This window comes from Lethenteron reissneri, chromosome 10 (assembly GCF_015708825.2).
Source record: "Lethenteron reissneri isolate LAM-NWPU_2019-01 chromosome 10, ASM1570882v1, whole genome shotgun sequence".
NCBI lineage: Eukaryota > Metazoa > Chordata > Hyperoartia > Petromyzontiformes > Petromyzontidae > Lethenteron > Lethenteron reissneri.
In genome coordinates, this window is record NC_083788.1 from 987078 (window position 1) to 1005205 (window position 18128).

General features: G+C 52.2%; 2 protein-coding genes across 2 annotated transcripts in view; both read right to left on the reverse strand.

The window, feature by feature from the left end:
- The window catches only part of DSCC1 (DNA replication and sister chromatid cohesion 1), a 26748-nt gene extending 20931 nt beyond the window's left edge, over positions 1-5817 (reverse strand). The window contains 2 exon segments of the mRNA XM_061549088.1: positions 5433-5565; positions 5722-5817. Of these exon segments, the coding sequence (XP_061405072.1) occupies positions 5433-5565; positions 5722-5817 (229 nt within the window).
- A 6964-nt stretch (positions 5818-12781) lies between these two features.
- On the reverse strand, positions 12782-14468 carry LOC133340750 (uncharacterized). The gene has a single exon (XM_061549138.1). The coding sequence runs from the start codon at positions 14315-14317 to the stop codon at positions 13055-13057; it is 1263 nt and encodes a 420-aa protein (XP_061405122.1). The 5' UTR covers positions 14318-14468; the 3' UTR covers positions 12782-13054.
- Between the last annotated feature and the right edge of the window lie 3660 nt (positions 14469-18128).

Sequence of the window (18128 nt, forward strand, 5' to 3'; positions counted from 1 at the left end):
AGTGGTGTGGTGTAAGTGGGGGGTGGTGTGTTGTGAGTCGGGGGTGGTGTGAGTGGTGGTGTGGTGTGAGTGAGGGGTGGTGTGGTGTGAGTGGGGGTGTGGTGTGGTGTGAGTGGGGTGTGGTGTGAGTGGGGGTGGTGTGGTGTGAGTGGGGGTGGTGTGGTGTGAGTGGGGGTAATGTGGTGTGAGTGTGGGGTGGTGTGGTGTGAGTGGGGGTGGTGTGGTGTGAGTGGGGGGTGGGGTGCTGTGAGTGAGGGGTGGTGTAGTGTGAGTGAGGAGTGGTGTGATGTGAGTGGTGGAGTGGTGTGATTGAGTAGTGGTGTGGTGTGAGTGAGGGGTGGTGTGGTGTGAGTGGGGTGTGGTGTGAGTGAGGGGTGGGGTGGTGTGAGTGAGGGGTGGTGTCCTGTGAGTGGGGGGTGGTGTGGTGTGAGTGGTGGTGTCCTGTGAGTGAGTGGTGGTGTGGTGTGAGTGAGAGGTGGTGTCCTGTGAGTGGGGGGTGGTGTGGTGTGAGTGAGGTGTGAGTGAGTAGTGGTGTGGTGTGAGTGAGTGAGAGGTGGTGTGGTGTGAGTGGTGGTGTGGTGTGAGTGAGGGGTGGTGTGATGTGAGTGGTGGTGTGGTATGAGTGAGAGGTGGTGTGGTGTGAGTGGGGGGTGGTGTGATGTGAGTGGTGGTGTGGTGTGAGTGAGAGGTGGTGTGGTGTGAGTGGGGGGTGGTGTGGTGTGAGTGGGGGGTGGTGTGGTGTGATTGGGGGGTGGTGTGAGTGGTGGTGTGGTGTGAGTGAGAGGTCCTGTGTTGTGAGTGGGGGGTGGTGTGGTGTGAGTGGGGGGTGGTGTGGTGTGAGTGGGGGGGGGGGGGTGTGAGTGAATGAGGGGTGGTGTGGAGTGAGTGGTGGTGTGGTGTGAGTGGGGAGTGGTGTGGTCTGGTGAGAGGTGGTGTGATGTGAGTGGGGGGTTTTGTGGTGTGAGTGAGGGGTGGTGGTGTGAGTGGTAGTGTGGTGTGAGTGAGTGGTGGTGTGGTGTGAGTGAGGTGTGGTGTGACTGAATGAGGGTGGTGTGGTGTGAGTGGGGGGGGGTGGTGTGGTGTGAGTGAGTGGTGTGGTGTGAGTGAGTGGTGGTGTGGTGTGAGTGAGGGGTGGTGTGGTGTGAGTCATGGGTGTTGTGGTGTGTGTGAGGAGTGGTGTGGTGTAAGTGGGGGGTGGTGTGTTGTGAGTCGGGGGTGGTGTGAGTGAGGAGTGGAGTGGTGTGGTGTGAGTGAGGGATGGTGTTGTGTGAGTGGTGATGTGGTGTGAGTGAGGGGTGGTGTGGTGTTAGTGGGTGGTGGGGTGGTGCGAGTGAGTGGTGGTGTGGTGTGAGTGAGGTGTGTTGTGAGTGAGTGGTAGTGTGGTGTGAGTGAGAGGTGGTGTGGTGTGAGTGGGGGTGGTGTGGTGTGAGTGGTGGTGTGGTGTGAGTGAGGGGTGGTGTGATGTGAGTGGTGGTGTGGTATGAGTGAGAGGTGGTGTGGTGTGAGTGGTGTGTTGTGAGTGAGTGGTGGTGTGGTGTGAGTGAGAGGTGGTGTGGTGTGAGTGGGGGTGGTGTGGTGTGAGTGGTGGTGTGGTGTGAGTGAGGGGTGGCGTGGTGTCAGTGAGTGGTGTGGTTTGAGTGAGGGGTGGTGTGGTGTGAGTGGGGGGGTGGTGTGGTGTGAGTGGTGGTGTGTTGTGAGGGGTGGTGTGGTGTGAGTGGGGGTGGTGTGTTGTGAGTGAGGGGTGGTGTGGTGTGAGTGAGTGGTGTGGCTTGAGTGAGTGGTGGTGTGGTGTGTGTGGGGGGTGGTGTGGTCTGGTGAGGGGTGGTGTGGTGTGAGTGGGGGGTGGTGTGGTGTGAGTGCGGGGTGGTGTGGTGTGAGTGAGTGGTGGTGTGGTGTGGTGTGGTGTGAGTGAGGGGTGGTGTGGTGTGAGTGGTGGGGTGGTGTGAGTGGTAGTGTGGGTGAGTGGGTGGTGGTGTGGTGTGAGTGAGGTGTGGTGTGAGTGAATGAGGGGTGGTGTGGTGTGAGTGGGGGGTGGTGTGGTGTGAGTGAGTGGTGTGGTGTGAGTGAGTGGTGGTGTGGTGTGAGTGAGGGGTGGTGTGTTGTGAGTCGGGAGTGGTGTGAGTGAGGAGTGGAGTGGAGTGGTGTGAGTGGGGGGTGGTATGGTGTGAGTGGGGGGGGGGGGGTGAGTGAGGGGTGGTGTGGTGTGAGTGGGGGGGTGGTGTGGTGTGAGTGAGGGGTGGTGTGGTGTGAGTGGTGGGGTGGTGTGAGTGGTAGTGTGGTGTGAGTGAGTGGTGGTGTGGTGTGAGTGAGGTGTGGTGTGAGTGAATGAGGGGTGGTGTGGTGTGAGTGGGGGGTGGAGTGGTGTGAGTGAGTGGTGTGGTGTGAGTGAGTGGTGGGTGGTGTGAGTGAGGGGTGGTGTGGTGTGAGTGAGGAGTGGAGTGGTGTGAGTGGGGGGTGCTATGGTGTGAGTGAGGGATGGGGTGGTGTGAGTGGTGATGTGGTTTGAGTGAGGGGTGGGGTGGTGTTAGTGAGTGGTGATGTGGTGTGAGTGAGGGGTGGGGTGGTGTTAGTGGGGGGTGTTGTGGTGTGAGTGGGGGGTGGTGTGGTGTGAGTCGGGGGTGGTGTGGTGTGAATTAGGGGTGGTGTGGTGTGAGTGAGGGATGGTGTGGTGTGAGTGAGGGGTGGTGTGGTGTGAGTGGGGGGTGGTGTGGTGTGAGTTAGGGGTGGTGTGAGTGAGGGGTGGTGTGGTGTGAGTGAGGGGTGGTGTACACTACGCTACGATTACTGCTGTAATGAGCCAATAAGGTCTGCTTGTGTGTAACGCGCTTGACGTCACTCCACATGCCCCACCCCCTGTCATTAATATTCATGAGCGGGTGGATTTTTACACTCACGCAGAAGTTCGAGCGGAAATATTTTTTTTCCGCAAATTCGCTTTAAGTTTGACGTTTGTCTTTTTGAACGTGAATCTAATCAATTATTCTACGCAGCAATAAAGTGGATTTGGTGTCTTAATTTATTTCTTCAGCACTTGAGACAAAAAGGTAAGTCCAATTTATGCTTCTACATTATAGGAAAATAGACATTCTCGGTGATTTTCCAGATATTGTATCGATTTCTAATTAATTCCAACCCCAGCGACCGAAAGCAGAAGAGAATCGAGTATCAGAGCATTGCATTTGAACAAATTGAACGTCACCATTGGAACCTCATTTGCCAGTAAAAATATGATAATAGTTTTTTTACCCTTCCATCTGGCAACAAAACTGACACATTTTTTACAAGGAGTCATGTTTGCATAGACCACAAAACCTGCAGTCATAATGCAAACAAAAAACATAACTCTGATAATGTGCACTGTCCTTGAAGTTGATTGGTCCACACCCGAGACAGCTTTCCTTAGAGCCTAGTCTCACATGGGTTGGACCAGATGACGCCGTTTGGCGTCATGACGCCTTTTGGCGTCATCTGTTGCCAGATGGAAGGGAGAAAAACCAATTATCAAATTGAAGGTCAGTTATATAAAGTGTTACAGTGACATGAAGTGAGGTGTTTTATGACGTAGTTTTGTGCAAGAATCACTGCCATTAATACAGTGCTACAGTGAACTGCAGTGAAGTGTTTGATGACGTAGTTTCGTGCAAGATTCACTGCCATTAAATTTACACAAGATACAATTAAATATTCTAGCTTCCGTCCTAGGACAGGCAAAAGGCTAGCATACTACACTACTGTTGTGCAGTATAACCACACGGAGATGATGAATACTGTCAGGGCTGTTGCCGTGTATTAACATTATTACATCCAACACTTTAAGCTCATACCAGAGGTAGGTGCTCTCTATCTTGGTCCTTACCCCGGAGCCCCGGACACTATCTTGTCCTACCCTCGGCTATCCTTTGGGGCTCCCCCACTCATCAGCCCGGGACGGGGGTTCAGCCAACACCGCCCGGCGACGAGGAGCACGCCTTCGTCTCGGGGTCCCCCTGAAGCTCCTCCCCCTAGCTCGGGCCAGCCTTTGTTCCCGAAGGTCCCTCTACCACCACACGTGACATGACGTCATCTTTGACTAACAACCCGCTTCGCACCGCCCTCTGTTCGCCCCCTTATGGTTGCTCACAATGCTCCTCTACAATACGATACACCACACTACTGCATATCTGTCCACCCCTTATCAGTGCCTACCTTATTACAGACCAATTAACATTTTATTGGTCACCCCGTGCCCTTATAAATCTCAACGTTCATCCTCCAAAGTCACATCACAAGGAGAGAAACACAAACAAATAGACAAAACCATGTTTTGTGCCCGTATTGAAACAGCTGTACGCCGTATGATCTGAAAACTCAATTTCCCTGTACAGGAATACGGGGTAAACTGTATCGGTTGCAACTACTATACACTCCATCATGACTTGGCTTCGCGAACGAAGATCTAGGAAGGACATCCACATCTTCTGCAGGCACGCTGATGGCTGACGAGGCCTATGCGGGACAAGCAGGTCCTGCCACAACGGCTACAAGTATAGGTCTGATCTGGGATGGGTGCTGAGGGGTCATGGTTCTTCCTCCTTCTCATTTAGTCCTCCATACGGGCCCTGCGGGTATCTTCGAAGAAGGAGGTGGCCTGGTGGACTGTGTGCCGCCAGGAGTTGCGATCGGCTGCTTGTGTTGCCCACTGACGGTGATCGATGCAACAAGCAGTGAGGGACTTCTTCAGGGAGTCTTTGTATCGCTTTCGTGGTGCCCCTATGTCGCGATGGCCAGAGGATAGTTCCCCATACAGCGCAATCTTAGGTAAGCGGTGGTTCTCCATCCTGGCGATGTGCCTTGCCCAACGAAGCTGTATCTTGAGGATCATGGCCTCGATGCTGATGACCTCCGCTGACTCGAGGACTTCAGTGTTGGCGACGAAGTCACTCCAGTGAATATTGAAGATTGTGCGCTGATGGAAACACTCGAGGAGATTCAGGTGACAACGGTACGTGACCCAGGACCATACAGGAGAGTGGTCAGCACAACAGCTTTGTAGACGTTGACCTTCGTGTCTCTTTTAAGGTTGCTGTTGTTCCAGACACGATTGTATAGTCTGCCGAATGCACTGTTTGCCTTGGCCAGCCTGTTGTCGACTTCGTTGTCGATCTTGGCATCAGACGAGATCACGCACCCCAAGTAGCTGAACTGGTGGACAACTTTCAGTTATGTTTGTTCAATGAAGATGATTGGTGGATGGTGCTCCTCATGGGGTGCGGGCTGATGAAGAACTTCAGTCTTCCTCAGGCTGACTTCAAGACCGAAGATCTGAGCTGTTTTCGCGAAACAGGACGTAATTCGCTGCATTGCTGCCTCTGTGTGAGCAAGGAGGGCGGCATCGTCAGCAAACAGCAGCTCCCTGATCAGTTGCTCCATGGTCTTTGTGTGGGCCTGCAAACGCCTGAGGTTGAACACGCTCCGGTCGAGACGAAAACGGATGTATATGCCACCAGCGTCGTCGAGGTCCTCTGTGGCCTGCTGGAGCATCATGCTGAACAAAATGGTGAACAGCGTGGGAGCAAGAACACAGCCCTGTTTCACGCCGTTTGCAATAGGGAAGGGCTGCGAGAGATTGTTGCTATGTCTGACTTGTCCAAGCTGGTCTTCATGAAGCTGGACGATCATGGTGAGGAACTTCGGTGGGCAGCCTAGCTTTTCCAAGATTTTCCAAAGTCCCTGCCTGCTCACGGTGTCAAACGCTTTTGTCAGGTCCACAAAGGTGACGTACAGCGCTTTGTTTTGCTCCCGGCACTTCTCCTGAATCTGCCTCAGGACAAACACCATGTCTGTGGTTCCCCGATTGGCTCTGAAGCCACACTGGGTCTCTGGGAGGTGATCTTCAGCTATTGCGGGTACCAGTCTATTCAGCAGTACTCTTGCGAGGATTTTGCCGGCGATGGACAGAAGTGTTATGCCACGATAATTGGAACAGTCTGATTTCTCCCCTTTGTTCTTGTACAGGGTGATGATGACTGCATCTTTGAGGTCTTGAGGGAGTTTACCCTGCTTCCAGCAGCAGACGAATAATTCATGGAGTTTGGTGTGCAGTGCTGGGCCTCCGTTCTTCCATACTTCAGGAGGGATGACATCAACTCCTGCAGCTTTACCACTCTTCAGCTGTTTAATGGCTTCCTCAGTCTCTTGTAATGTTGGTGCCACATCCAGTTCGGTTTTCACTGGTTGTTGTGGGATGCGGTCAATCGCTGGTTCTTGGACTGAGCGGCTAGCATTGAAGAGCGTGTAGAAGTACTCAGACCAGCGGTTCAGGATAGAGTCCTTTTCGGTGAGCAGTTCTTTCCCGTCTGCACTCCGCAGGGGGTTCAGGATTTGGTACGAGTGGCCATATACCGCTTTTAGAGCTTCGTAGAATCCCCTGTAGTCGCTGGTATCAGCGCAAACCTGAGTTTTTACTGCGAGGTTGGTCCACCACTCGTTTTGAATTTCTAGAAGCTTGCGCTGGAGGGTGCTGCATTCCAGGTGGAAGGCTGCTTTTTTGTGTGGGCAGGATGGTCGGGCCAGGTGAGCCTGGTGTGCAGATCTCTTCTTTGACAGCAGCTCCTGGACTTCTAAGTTGTTCTCATCGAACCAATCTCTGTTTTTCTTCGTGGAGAATCCGAGGGTATCTTCAGATGTTTGCAGAACAACAGTTTTGATGCGGTCCCACATCACTTCAGGAACCGGAGGCGAGTCTGCTAGGCAGCTCGGTTCCTCTAGCCGAGATCGTAGGCTTTTCTGGAAAGCTGCTTTGACCGCGGCAGACTGAAGGCTGCAGACTTTGAGTTTCTTCCTCGGGGCGCCTCCTTTCCTTGGTCTGGGCTTAAAGTGGAAGCGGAGTTTGCAGCGGACAAGACGGTGGTCTGTGTGACACTCGGCGCTGGGCAATACCCTGGTGTTAAAGACATATTTTAGGTCACGCTGGCGCACTAGGATGTAGTCTATGAGATGCCAATGTTTTGACCGAGGGTGCATCCAGGTTATCTTCAGACTGTCTTTCTGCTGGAAGATGGTGTTGGTAATGGAAAGCTCCTGTTCCGCAAAGAGTTCAAGTAACAAGCGTCCATTGTCGTTGCAGCTGCCCACACCGTGCCTTCCAAGTACGCCTTTCCAGGTTTCCGAGTCTCTGCCCACTCTGGCGTTGAAGTAGCCAAGGATGACAATCTTGTTATCAGCTGGGATATCCTGCAGAAGGCTGCGTAGGTCGGAGTAAAACTTGTCTTTGTCAGCGGGATCTGCCTGGAGAGTTGGAGCGTACACACTGAGCAGCGTTGCGTGTTGCGGTCACGAAGTGGTAGACGCATTGGGATGATGCGGTCAGAGTGGCCAGTTGGCAGGCTTGCAAGCTTGGTAGCGATAGAGTCCCTGATCATGAAGCCGACACCTGAATGGCGTCTCTCTGTCGCTGGTTTGCCTGACCAGTAGAGAGTGTAACCTGCGCCATGCTCCCTCAGACTGCCTTCCTCTGAAAAGCGGATTTCGCTGAGGGCGGCGATGTCAACATCCAGCCGAGCGAGTTCGTGTGCAATTAAAGCAGATCGTCGCTCAGGTAGAGTGCTGTCAGCTGAGTCTAGCATGGTTCTGATGTTCCAGCATGCGAGTTTGAGTCCTTTCCCACCTTTTAAGGCGAGTGGTATGCGCCGTTGATTCTTTGATATAGTTCGACCGCATATGAAGATGCCCGTTGACCGCGGTAAGCCAACTAAGGGAGGAGGAGACGAGCTTTGTTTAGGCCACCTTTTCTAGGGCCCTCTCCGTGTGGAGCAAGCAGTGCTGTCCCTAGAAAAGGCTGCTTGGTCGCTCAGGGTGCTGCCGGGTGATGATGTCGTTTCCAGGTCATCATCAGACGACCACTAGCGCCTGAGCCGCCTGCATGCAGGATTGAGACTGTGGCTGCCAGTGTCATCTTACACCTGCCGAGTTCGCCCCTTTCCCATCGCTACAGGACTTAGTGAGATCGGTGGGGGGGGGGGGGGTGAAGATTTCCTTCTTGCTTGCGCAAAGGAGCTTTCAAGTGGAGTGCAGTGTGCGCAGAACTGACCCCACCCTTTAAACCCGGGGTTCGTCTGCCATGGCCTAGCAAGCTGTGACGGTGACAGCGAGGTCCTCGGGCCGTATTATCATCAGAGTTTCCTTCTCCTAGGTAGACGGCCTTCCAAGGCTGAAGAGATCCACCTTCCCTGCTATTTCAAACCATAGCTGGTAGGCCACAGCCGTAGTCCACAGTAACGAAGTGGCGCGCCTTAGTCCCGAACACTTGGCCGTTGGGTCCTAACGAGACCCTTCCGCCCTGGCCGGTAACTCCGTCGTGGGAGTTCATTCGCCCAGTGATGCAGTGTTGACGTCACCCCCTCACGTCGTTTAGCCCGCCAGCTGAAGCGGTTTACCGGGGTGTGGCACTAGGAGCCAGACGTGAGAGATTTAGAAGATGGATGAGGACCAGTGTTTCCGTCCACTCAAAAATTGAGTGCAGCTACCAGAAAATAAAGGTACTACCTCTACCCAGAGCTCCCTGCACCCCTATATACACTACACTATACACTACTATACAACAACCGCCATTCATCACGAAGTGGCGGTGACATCGCCACGGCACGTGTACCAGGCTATGTGCACTATACACTACTATACATTACATTGTACACTCCACTACTATACACTACTATACAATACTATACACTACAATATACACTCCACTACTATACAATACTATACACTACACCAGACACGACAACAACAACAACCGCCATTCGCCACTAAGTGGCGGTGACGTCACCACGATGCTTGTGCCAGGCTATGTGCACCTTGAGGCCACGTGAAGTGTCGAGCGCCTGCTGGCAGGAGGTCACGGGGCAGACCCAGATGCCACAGGTCGACTGACTGTGACAACTAGCTGATGCACCACCTATGCCCCCTACTGTGCCAACTTGCTGTGCTTTCGCCACCCGGCGCTCCGCTCGTTGTTGTGAGCGTCGCTCCTCCGCCCTCCGTTGTTGTTGGAGGGCGACTGCCTCCAACTGCCCAGTAGCGTCCTTCACGAGCCTCCTCCACAGAGGCCGATCTTGACACCGCTGGTACCAGTCATCGGCAAGTCCACTCGGCTCCACATCCTCCTGTACCACAAAACTCCATCTCTTCTCTAGCACATGCCGCGCCCGTTTAGTCCCTTTGATCCGGCCGAACAAAAGCTGTTTAGGCATGCAATGGCTGGGCATGCGGGCTACATGGCCCAGCCAACACAGCCTTGCTTGCCGGAGGAGCTCACTGATGGGACTCACACAATCCAGCCTGGTTAAACCCAGGATGGATCGTAGGCACAAATACTCAGGCAGGTGCTTAGTTTTGGTGGGGCTGATGGTAAGGCCCCACCTCTTAGTGGCAAGTTCCAGGTTCAGCAGCAGCGCCTCCAACTCCTCCTCTGAGTGAACAGCAATAACCAGATCATCGGCATACATAACATGTTTGAAAAATAGGGATCCATCTCTTGACTGCACCCGGGCATCGATCAGCCTCTCATTGTATGTGTACCGGATGGAATTCCTCCAGTACAGCTATTGAAGGCTTCACGAACTTAAGTGGTCAAAATAGATGTTAAATAATGTGGGAGTAAGAGGACATCGCTGTCGCACCCCAAGGTGTACATGGAATGGCTCTGACTCCCGGCCACGTAGTTTTACCCGGGCCCACTCACCATCATTAATGTCCTTAATTATCATGAGCAGAGGGCCAGGGACTTCGAAAGCACAAAGAACAACCCAGAGCCCAGGCCTGCGGATGGTATCATAGGCCTTGACCAGGTCAATAAAGCAGAGTTGTAGGTCTTGTTGGAATTCCCTACACCTCTGCTGTAGCAGATGGACAGAAAATATGGCATCTGTGTAGGACCGCCCTTTCCTGAAACCGCATTGGGGCTCTGCAATCCTCTCCTCAGCGTGCCTGGCAAGGCGATGTTGAATAATCCTTGCCAGGAGCTTTCCCGGCATACTGAGGAGTGAGATACTCCTGTAGTTGTTACAGTCTGTGCGGTCCCCCTTCTTAAAGAGGGGGACCACCAGGGCATCCTTCTAATCCTGCGAAACCCATCCAGTGGTCCAGACTGTTGTTATGATGTCATGTAGGGCAGTCTGTGCACAAACACCACCCTCCCTCAGCATTTTGCTTGGGAGATCATCTCTGCCCGGTGCCTTTCCTGGTCTCAGACTCTGGATCGCCTTCAGTACTTCCTCAACAGATGGCTCCTCAGCCAGCCACTCACAGGGGGTGACTTCTTCTTCCAATATTTAAGGCACCGCAGCCTCGGCAGGGTCATTGCCACTTTGTCCCACGTTGTTTTCCTGGCTGAGGGATTTCCCCTTCCCCAGGACCTCACATAAATGCTCAGGAAATCTGCAAACCTGTCCCTGGGGGTCGGAGATTGGATCACCGTTCTTTCCCCTAATGATGTTAATAGGTGTGGTGCTGCAGGTTACTTTTTTGATGGAATTAAAGGGCGATTTGTGATCGCATTCCATTGAGGCAGACTCCATCTCCTCAGCAACCCGCAACCACCACCCATCCTTGCAGCGCCTCACGGCTCTCCGAACTTCTGACCGAAGGCTGCAGTAAGCCTCCTCATTCTCTGACGTGGGATGCTGTAGACGATTAGAGTGGGCCTGTCGCTTTTTCTCAGCCAGCCTGAACACCTCCTCTGTCAGCCAGGGTCTTTGGGGAGGTCTGGACCATGTACCCAAAGCAGCCAATGCAGCTGCATGAGCCACAGTCCTAAACCTCGCCCATTTCCCCTCGACATCAGGAGGAGTGGGGGACGATGCCAACCCCAGCCGCAAGCGATGATGAAATTCTCACTTGCAACTTTCATCTGCTAGCTGAGACCATGCCACTAAGGGTTTGAATGGGGTCCTGGGTGTACACCCACCACCGGAGTGGAAGAATGGCAGGTGCATCTTACAGATGACAAGTCGATGGTTAGTGAGCAGATCAGCTCCACGGTAGGTCCTGGTGTCAAGGACATGGGCACGCATCCGCTGTTGTATCATTATGTAGTCCAGCAGATGTTCTTGCTTAGACCCGGCATGCATCCATGATGTGGTGTGGATGTGCCGATTGCGGAACAGCATGTTGGTAATTACAAGCCCATGAGCTGCACAATAATCTAGCAGCCTCCTGCCGTTGTTATTGAGCTGATCTGGCCCATGCCTTCCAATTACTCCAGACCAGGTACCAGCATCATGACCAACTCGGGCATTGAAGTCACCCAACAAGATGACTTTATCCCGAGGGGCCACTTTAGCTAGCACCTGTGACAGGAGGTCATAGAAGGCATCCGACTCATCGGCCTTGCCTGCATTCCTCCACTGATGTTCATCTTCGGTAGGGGCATAAGTAACCAGGACCACCACTCCGCGCCTCTGGTTGATGGGAAGGCGAGCCCAAAGTAGCCTGGGGCTCACAACTTCCCACACCTCACCGCCACGCTCCCGTGCCCCCTTCATTCTTTTATTCAGAAGAAGAGCCACACCCTGTTGTTTGGCAGTCTCCTGCCCCGAGTAGAGGACTGTCCACCCCTCATGGTGGCAGGAGCCAAAGCCGGTCCACCGGACCTCCTGAATACCACAGAGATCCAGGCGGTACCGGTCCAGCTCCTGACAGAGGAGTGGCAGCCTCTCATCCGCAGTGAGCGTTCAACATTCCACGTGACCACACGTAGTGGTTTTTTTTGTTTCTGGAGGAGCCCCAAGGGTAAGGTTTCAGTCTCCTAGCTCCGCCAAATGGGGTTTGGCTAATAGACGTCATAGATGCCTGTCACCCCGGGGTCTCCGGCACAAGTTTATTCATTAAATTTTGTCGTCGTGGTTTAGTGGCAATTCATTGAAGGTGGAGCGGTTACCAACCCCTCGCACCCGTCCAGAGCCCCCATTTGGCCGCTGTGGTGGTTAGAAATGCCATGAGGGAAAAGGCCAATCGGAATTGTCCCTTCCCCCACAGCACTGTCTATGACAGCGTTGCCCATCCGGCACCACGAGGTATGGGGTTGTTTTGCCAGAACGCATCTGCTACAATACACTACAATACTATACACTACACTATACCATACCTGTCAACCCCTTATCAGGGCTAAACCGCGTGGGTTGTGACATCGATGCCGATCTGTCGCGGAGCTGGAACTATCTCGGCCTCGCTGTGCGCTGCGTTGCACCGCTAGTCGAGTAAACAACCATGTGTTCAATAAACCCTCGAAGCCAGGATGACCGTCCAACTCCGATCGTCATTTATTGATTTAACAGGTAAAACTGGTGAGAAAACACAGATACAGCATCTGTTATAATTCGGAAACACCCACACAATGAACACCACAGCATCAGAACATTGTCTCAGATAACAAGAGATCCTGGAAGGACCAGGCCCCCACGTTACCCCTGAACAACTAGACAAAGGCACAAGTGTATTCATCCCACTGCACCCCAAATGTACAGCATTACACTTAACACTAAACTGTGGATGAGATACTTCGTTATCACTCTCAGGATCGCACCATAGGCACAAGTCTGACTCGACCTACTAAATCACAAGTAACATCCACAATAAGGAAAGTCACAGGCATCGTTACTAACTAGGCCTCGTATTTACTACAACAACTTAACGGCACCATAAAGGCATTTACATTGCTATAACGGTCATTCCAACATTACAACAGCATTTCCAATATTAGAGGACTATAAACAACTTACAGATAATGCTTCTTAAGCTCCCACAATGGATAAGTGCGGCTGTGGTCTCACTGAGATGCGATGCGTGCCGCCATCTTGACTTATATGTGTAATGGCTGACGCCCGCGTGGTACAGTGGAAATCTGACATCGTCACTTCCTGGTCACGTGACCAACATTAGCACCAAAAAACAGGAACTTCCTGTTAACGTACGCTCCCCATCTGCCGTGAGGCAAGACACTCCCCGTCTGGTATCTAGGAGATACCACCATTTATTTCCTATCTCATAAACAAGTGTATAACAACTTCAACGGGTCGACTTATTTGTCCATATCTTTGCGAGAGAGAAGTAGTACTATCTCGACTATGGGCCTGATGAAAGTTCTTGCGACACCTTGCTTCGCAATCATAACCTCGACCTTTCGAACTTTTCCATCGGCACTTGGAATCGACTTGAGGATGCGGCCCATTGGCCACTCATTCCGTTTGGCTTGGTTGTCCTTCAGTAGGACGAGGTCGCCTTCTTGGATGTCTGGTCTATTAGACTGCCACTTGTTGCGCACTTGGAGTGTCGTAAGGTACTCGTTTTTCCAGCGATGCCAGAACGTGTTCGCGAAGCTCTGCACTTGTCTCCATTGACGTCTGTAGAGGTCTGCAGTGCTGGCCTCCTCGGTAGGTGCTGTGAGCACATCTGTCTTCTGGGTAAGAAGTGTAGCAGGAGTCAAGATGAATGGTGACTCCGGGTCGGTTGAGACGGGAATCAGGGGTCTTGAGTTAATTATGGCTGAAACCTCGGCCATGAGAGTGGTCAAGACCTCGTGAGAGAGCCGTGTGGACCCGACATCACATAGCATGGAGTCGAGAATGCGTCGAGCAATCCCGATCATGCGTTCCCAGGCTCCACCCATGTGCGAAGAGTGGGGAGGATTGAAGATCCATGTGCAGCCTTGATCACTAAGGTATTTCCTGACAGAATAATCTTCGACATTCTCCGTATTGATCTTAAGCTCTTTACATGCTCCTATGAAATTGGTTCCACAATCAGAACGGAGTTGCTTGGCTGGCCCTCTGATGGCGAAGAACCTCCGGAGTGCATTTATAAAGCTCGAAGAGTCCATGGACTCGATGACTTCGATGTGCACTGCTCGTGTACTCATACAGGTGAACAGCACTGCCCAACGTTTGCTGTTCGCGAGCCCTCCTCTGGTGCGACGGGAGATGACTGTCCACGGTCCGAACACGTCAATCCCTACAGAGGTGAAGGGAGGTTCCACACTGAGTCGATCGGCTGGGAGGTCTGCCATTTTCTGTTCTTCCTGTTTTCCACGTAGCTTGCGACACCGGATACACTTGTGGATTGTGCTGGCGATGCACCTCTTTGCTCCAACGATCCACAGCCCTGCAGATCGGATTGCTCCTTCTGTGAAGTGCTGACCTTGGTGCTTAACCTTCTCGTGGTAGTGGCGCACGAGTAAGATTGCGATGTGGCTCTGGCTTGGGATTATGAGGGGGTTTCGTTCATTCTCATCTAATTTTGCATTCCCTAGCCGACCACCGATCCTGAGCAAGTCGTCTTTGTCCATCCCGGGGTTTAGCTTCCTGAGGGTGCTGACCCTAGGAAGGTCTTCTCCCTTGTTGATGGCCTTGATCTCACTTGCATAAGCTGCCTGTTGCACACAGCGGAAGATTGATTTCCTTGCTCTGGAAAGCTCGTCTTCAGTGCGTGGCACTGTGCAGTAATGCCATCCATTGCAGCCACCAGTGGTGCCTCTCATCGGGCGATGGAAGCAGTCTGCGATATGCGTTAAATGTGCTATCGCTCGCACAAGTGTCGTCCATTTCGAGAAATGTTCAAAATGGTGTGGACTCAGTGGACTTCTTGGTCGCACATTTGTTACGAAAGTTGTCACTAGAGGACGAATCTCCTTGTCGGACTCGGGCTCTATGAGTCCAAAGGTCTCCTTGGTAGTACATGGGCCACCGTCACGTCGTAACAGGAATGCTGGACCCGTCAGCCAGATGGTTTGATTCAGCAGAGATGCAGGGACGGACCTAGTTGCGAGATCTGCTGGATTCTGGTCAGTTGGAACGTAATTCCATTGCTCCGGCTGCGTCGATCTCCTGATGCGCTCCACCCGGTTGCTGATGTAGGTGTAGAACCTTCTGGTTTGGTTGTTTATGTAGCCTAGTACGACCTTACTGTCCGTGTAGAACTTGACCGCGTCCAGTTTGACGTCAAATTCGTCTAAGATCAGTTCCGCCACCTCTGTAGCAAGAACGGCTCCGCACAGCTCGAGCCTTGGGATGGTATGTTCCGGTTGTGGGGCCAGTTTGGCTTTGCCCAATATGAACCCAACATGCTGGATCCCTTCTGCGCTTGTGGTTTTTAGGTAAGCTACGGCTGCTACGGCCATCATAGAAGCATCTGCAAACACATGTAACTCTTTCCGTTGGGTTACGGAAAGGGATGTGGGCGTGTAGGAACGAGGAATCTGCAGCTGCTCAAGTGCCTGTAAGGAATTTCTCCAAGTTTCCCATTCTTGTCGCCGTTCCTCTGGCAACGGGCTATCCCAGTCTTGTGTATCAGCACAAAGGTCTCTGAGTATCCAACGGCCTTGAATGATAACCGGCGCTACAAATCCCAATGGATCGTACAGGCTGTTTACCATTGACAAGATGCCTCGTCGCGTGTAAGGTTTCTCTCCAATTGATACTCGGAACGTGAACGTATCCGTTTTCAGGTCCCAACTCAGTCCAAGGCTGCGTTGGATTGGTGGTGTGTCGACGTTAAGGTCCAAGTCTTTCAAGTCTTTTGAACGATCGTCGGAAGGAAACGCTTTTATCACCTCTGCGCTGCTGGACGCTATTTTGTGAAGTCTCAGGTTAGCAGTTGCTAACATTCCTTGCGTCCTTTGGAGCAGATCGATGGCTTGTGAGGCCGTGGGCATTGATTTAAGTGCATCGTCAACGTAGAAATCTCGCTCTACAAATCGCTTGGCGTCTTTCCCATATTCCCCTTCTCCTGCCTGCGCGGTCCTCCTCAGTCCATAGGTGGCTACCGCTGGGGATGGGCTGTTGCCGAAGACATGCACCTTCATTCTGTATTCAACAATTCGATCATCGACGTTGTTATTGCGGTACCACAGAAACCTGAGGTAATTTATGTCATCTTCTCGGACAATGAAGCAGTGGAACATTTGTTGAATGTCGGCGGTTACGGCGATTGACTCCTTTCTGAAACGGATGAGTAACCCGAGGAGACTGTTGTTCAAGTCAGGTCCAGTGAGCATTACGTTGTTCAAGGAAATGCTATTAAATTGAGCACTGGAATCGAACACCACTCTGATCTGATCCGGCTTCTTTGGGTGATACACGCCAAAGATTGGTAAGTACCAGCATTCCTGTCCTTCTTCTAGAGGAGGGGCTGCTTCAGCGTGACCACTGTCAAATATGTCTTTCATGAAGGACACAAAATGTTTCTTCATCTCTGGTTTATTGTCCAAGGTGCGGCGCAATGAGTTGAGCCGTGAGAGGGCTTGCTCTCTATTGTTGGGTAGCCGGCATCTGGGATTACGAAATGGCAGAGGGGCAACCCAACTGTTTGACTCATCTTGGAAGAACTCTCCGTCCATTATTTTCAAGAATTCTTTATCCTCTAGCGATGGAGCAGGTTTGTCATCGTCCTTCGTTGTCACGAACACCGTATGTCCAACATCATCTTTCAGCATAGAGGTTCCTTCGTCGGCCTGCATGGTACAGCCTTAAATTCTCTCGCCGAGTTTCTCTTTCAGCGTGAAGTGGTTGGGGCCCGGTTTGAAGAGCGACGTGCGTCCATTCATGAGCACACTCGTTCTGAATGTGCTAATGTGGTCTGGTTTGTGGGTCCCATCGAGACAAACGTCACCTATGATGACCCATCCTAGGTCGAGTCTCTGGGCATAGGGAGCGTCGTGAGGTCCATTGCGTTGGTTACGAACCTTGTGGACTCTCAGCATGTCCCTGCCGAGCAGAAGTAAAATCTGTGCCGCGTGATCCAATGGCGGGATGAACTCTGCTATGGGTTTCAGGTGTGGGTGGTGACGTGCAACTTCGGGCGTGGGAATCTCACTCCTGTCGTCCGGTATCTCGTTGCACTCTGTCACCGTAGGAAGGGCTAGCTTCATGGTGCTATCTATGGTTTCCACCATGAGGCCGCTCACTCTTCTTCCCGCTGTCTCCATCAGTCCTGAGCATGTTCTGAGCGTGTATGGAAAGGAATTCCCACCTACACTTAGCTGATCAAAGAACTCTGATCTTGCCAAAGACCTGTTGCTCTGGTCGTCCATTATGGCGTACATCCTTACTGCCCTTTCAGGATGTCCTTTGGGATAGACTCGGACGAGGCATATCTTTGAGCAAGATCTTCCTTTGAAGCCTTCTCCACAGACTTCTGTGCATTTGGTTGTGATTGACGAAGTGAGTGCGGCGGTCTCGCCTTGCTCCCCGCCGTGCTCTGCTTCGGGATCGGAAGCCTTAGTGCTACTGGGTTTCGAGTAAAATGTGTGCAGAGCAGTTGCGTGTTTGTCGCTGCCACATTCCTCGCACTTGATAACTGCCTTGCAATTCCTTGCAAGGTGGTTTGTAGAAGCACAGCATTTGAAGCACACTCCAAATTCTTTCAGCATGTTCTTCCGCTCTTCCAATGGCTTCCTCCTGAACTCACGGCATTTCTGGAGGGAGTGAGGTTTATCATGCAATGGGCATTGCTTCTCTGGATCCTCTATCCTTTTCTTTGTGGTGGTTGCCTGGACGGAGTTTGCGAATGTCGTAGGAGAGACCTCAGTCTTGTGTACGGAAATTGGCACTCTCGCTGTTCCTCGTTTCGCCATTGCTCTTTCCATTTTTGGGAGATCTGGACTGGAAATCCCCGTGGTGCCAAACATGAAACTCGGGTCATTTCTAGTCTTAGCCAGGTTGCGGATAAACTTTGAGAAAAAAGAGAATGGGGGGAATGCAACCTGATGCTCTGACTTGTATCTTGAACCCGCTGTTCTCCATTTTTCCTGCACGTCAAATGGCAATTTCTCTACGATGGGGTTCACGCCATGGTAGGTATTCAAGAAAATGAGACCTGGTAAGTAGGGATCAGCCTGGGCTGATTCAAGCTCCATCAAAAGATCTCCAAGCTCCCGTAACCTTTTATTGTCTCGACCAGAGATTTTTGGAAAGTTCTGCAACTTCTTAAAGAGAGCCTTCTCAATGGTTTCTGGGCTACCATAGCACTCCTCGAGCCTCTCCCACACCGCATGCAGGCTTGAGGCGGGGTCGTCAATGTTTGCTGACCGGATCCTCTTTGCGTACTCTGCAGATTCATTTCCTAACCATTTCACCAACAGGTCAAGTTCTTCACTTGCA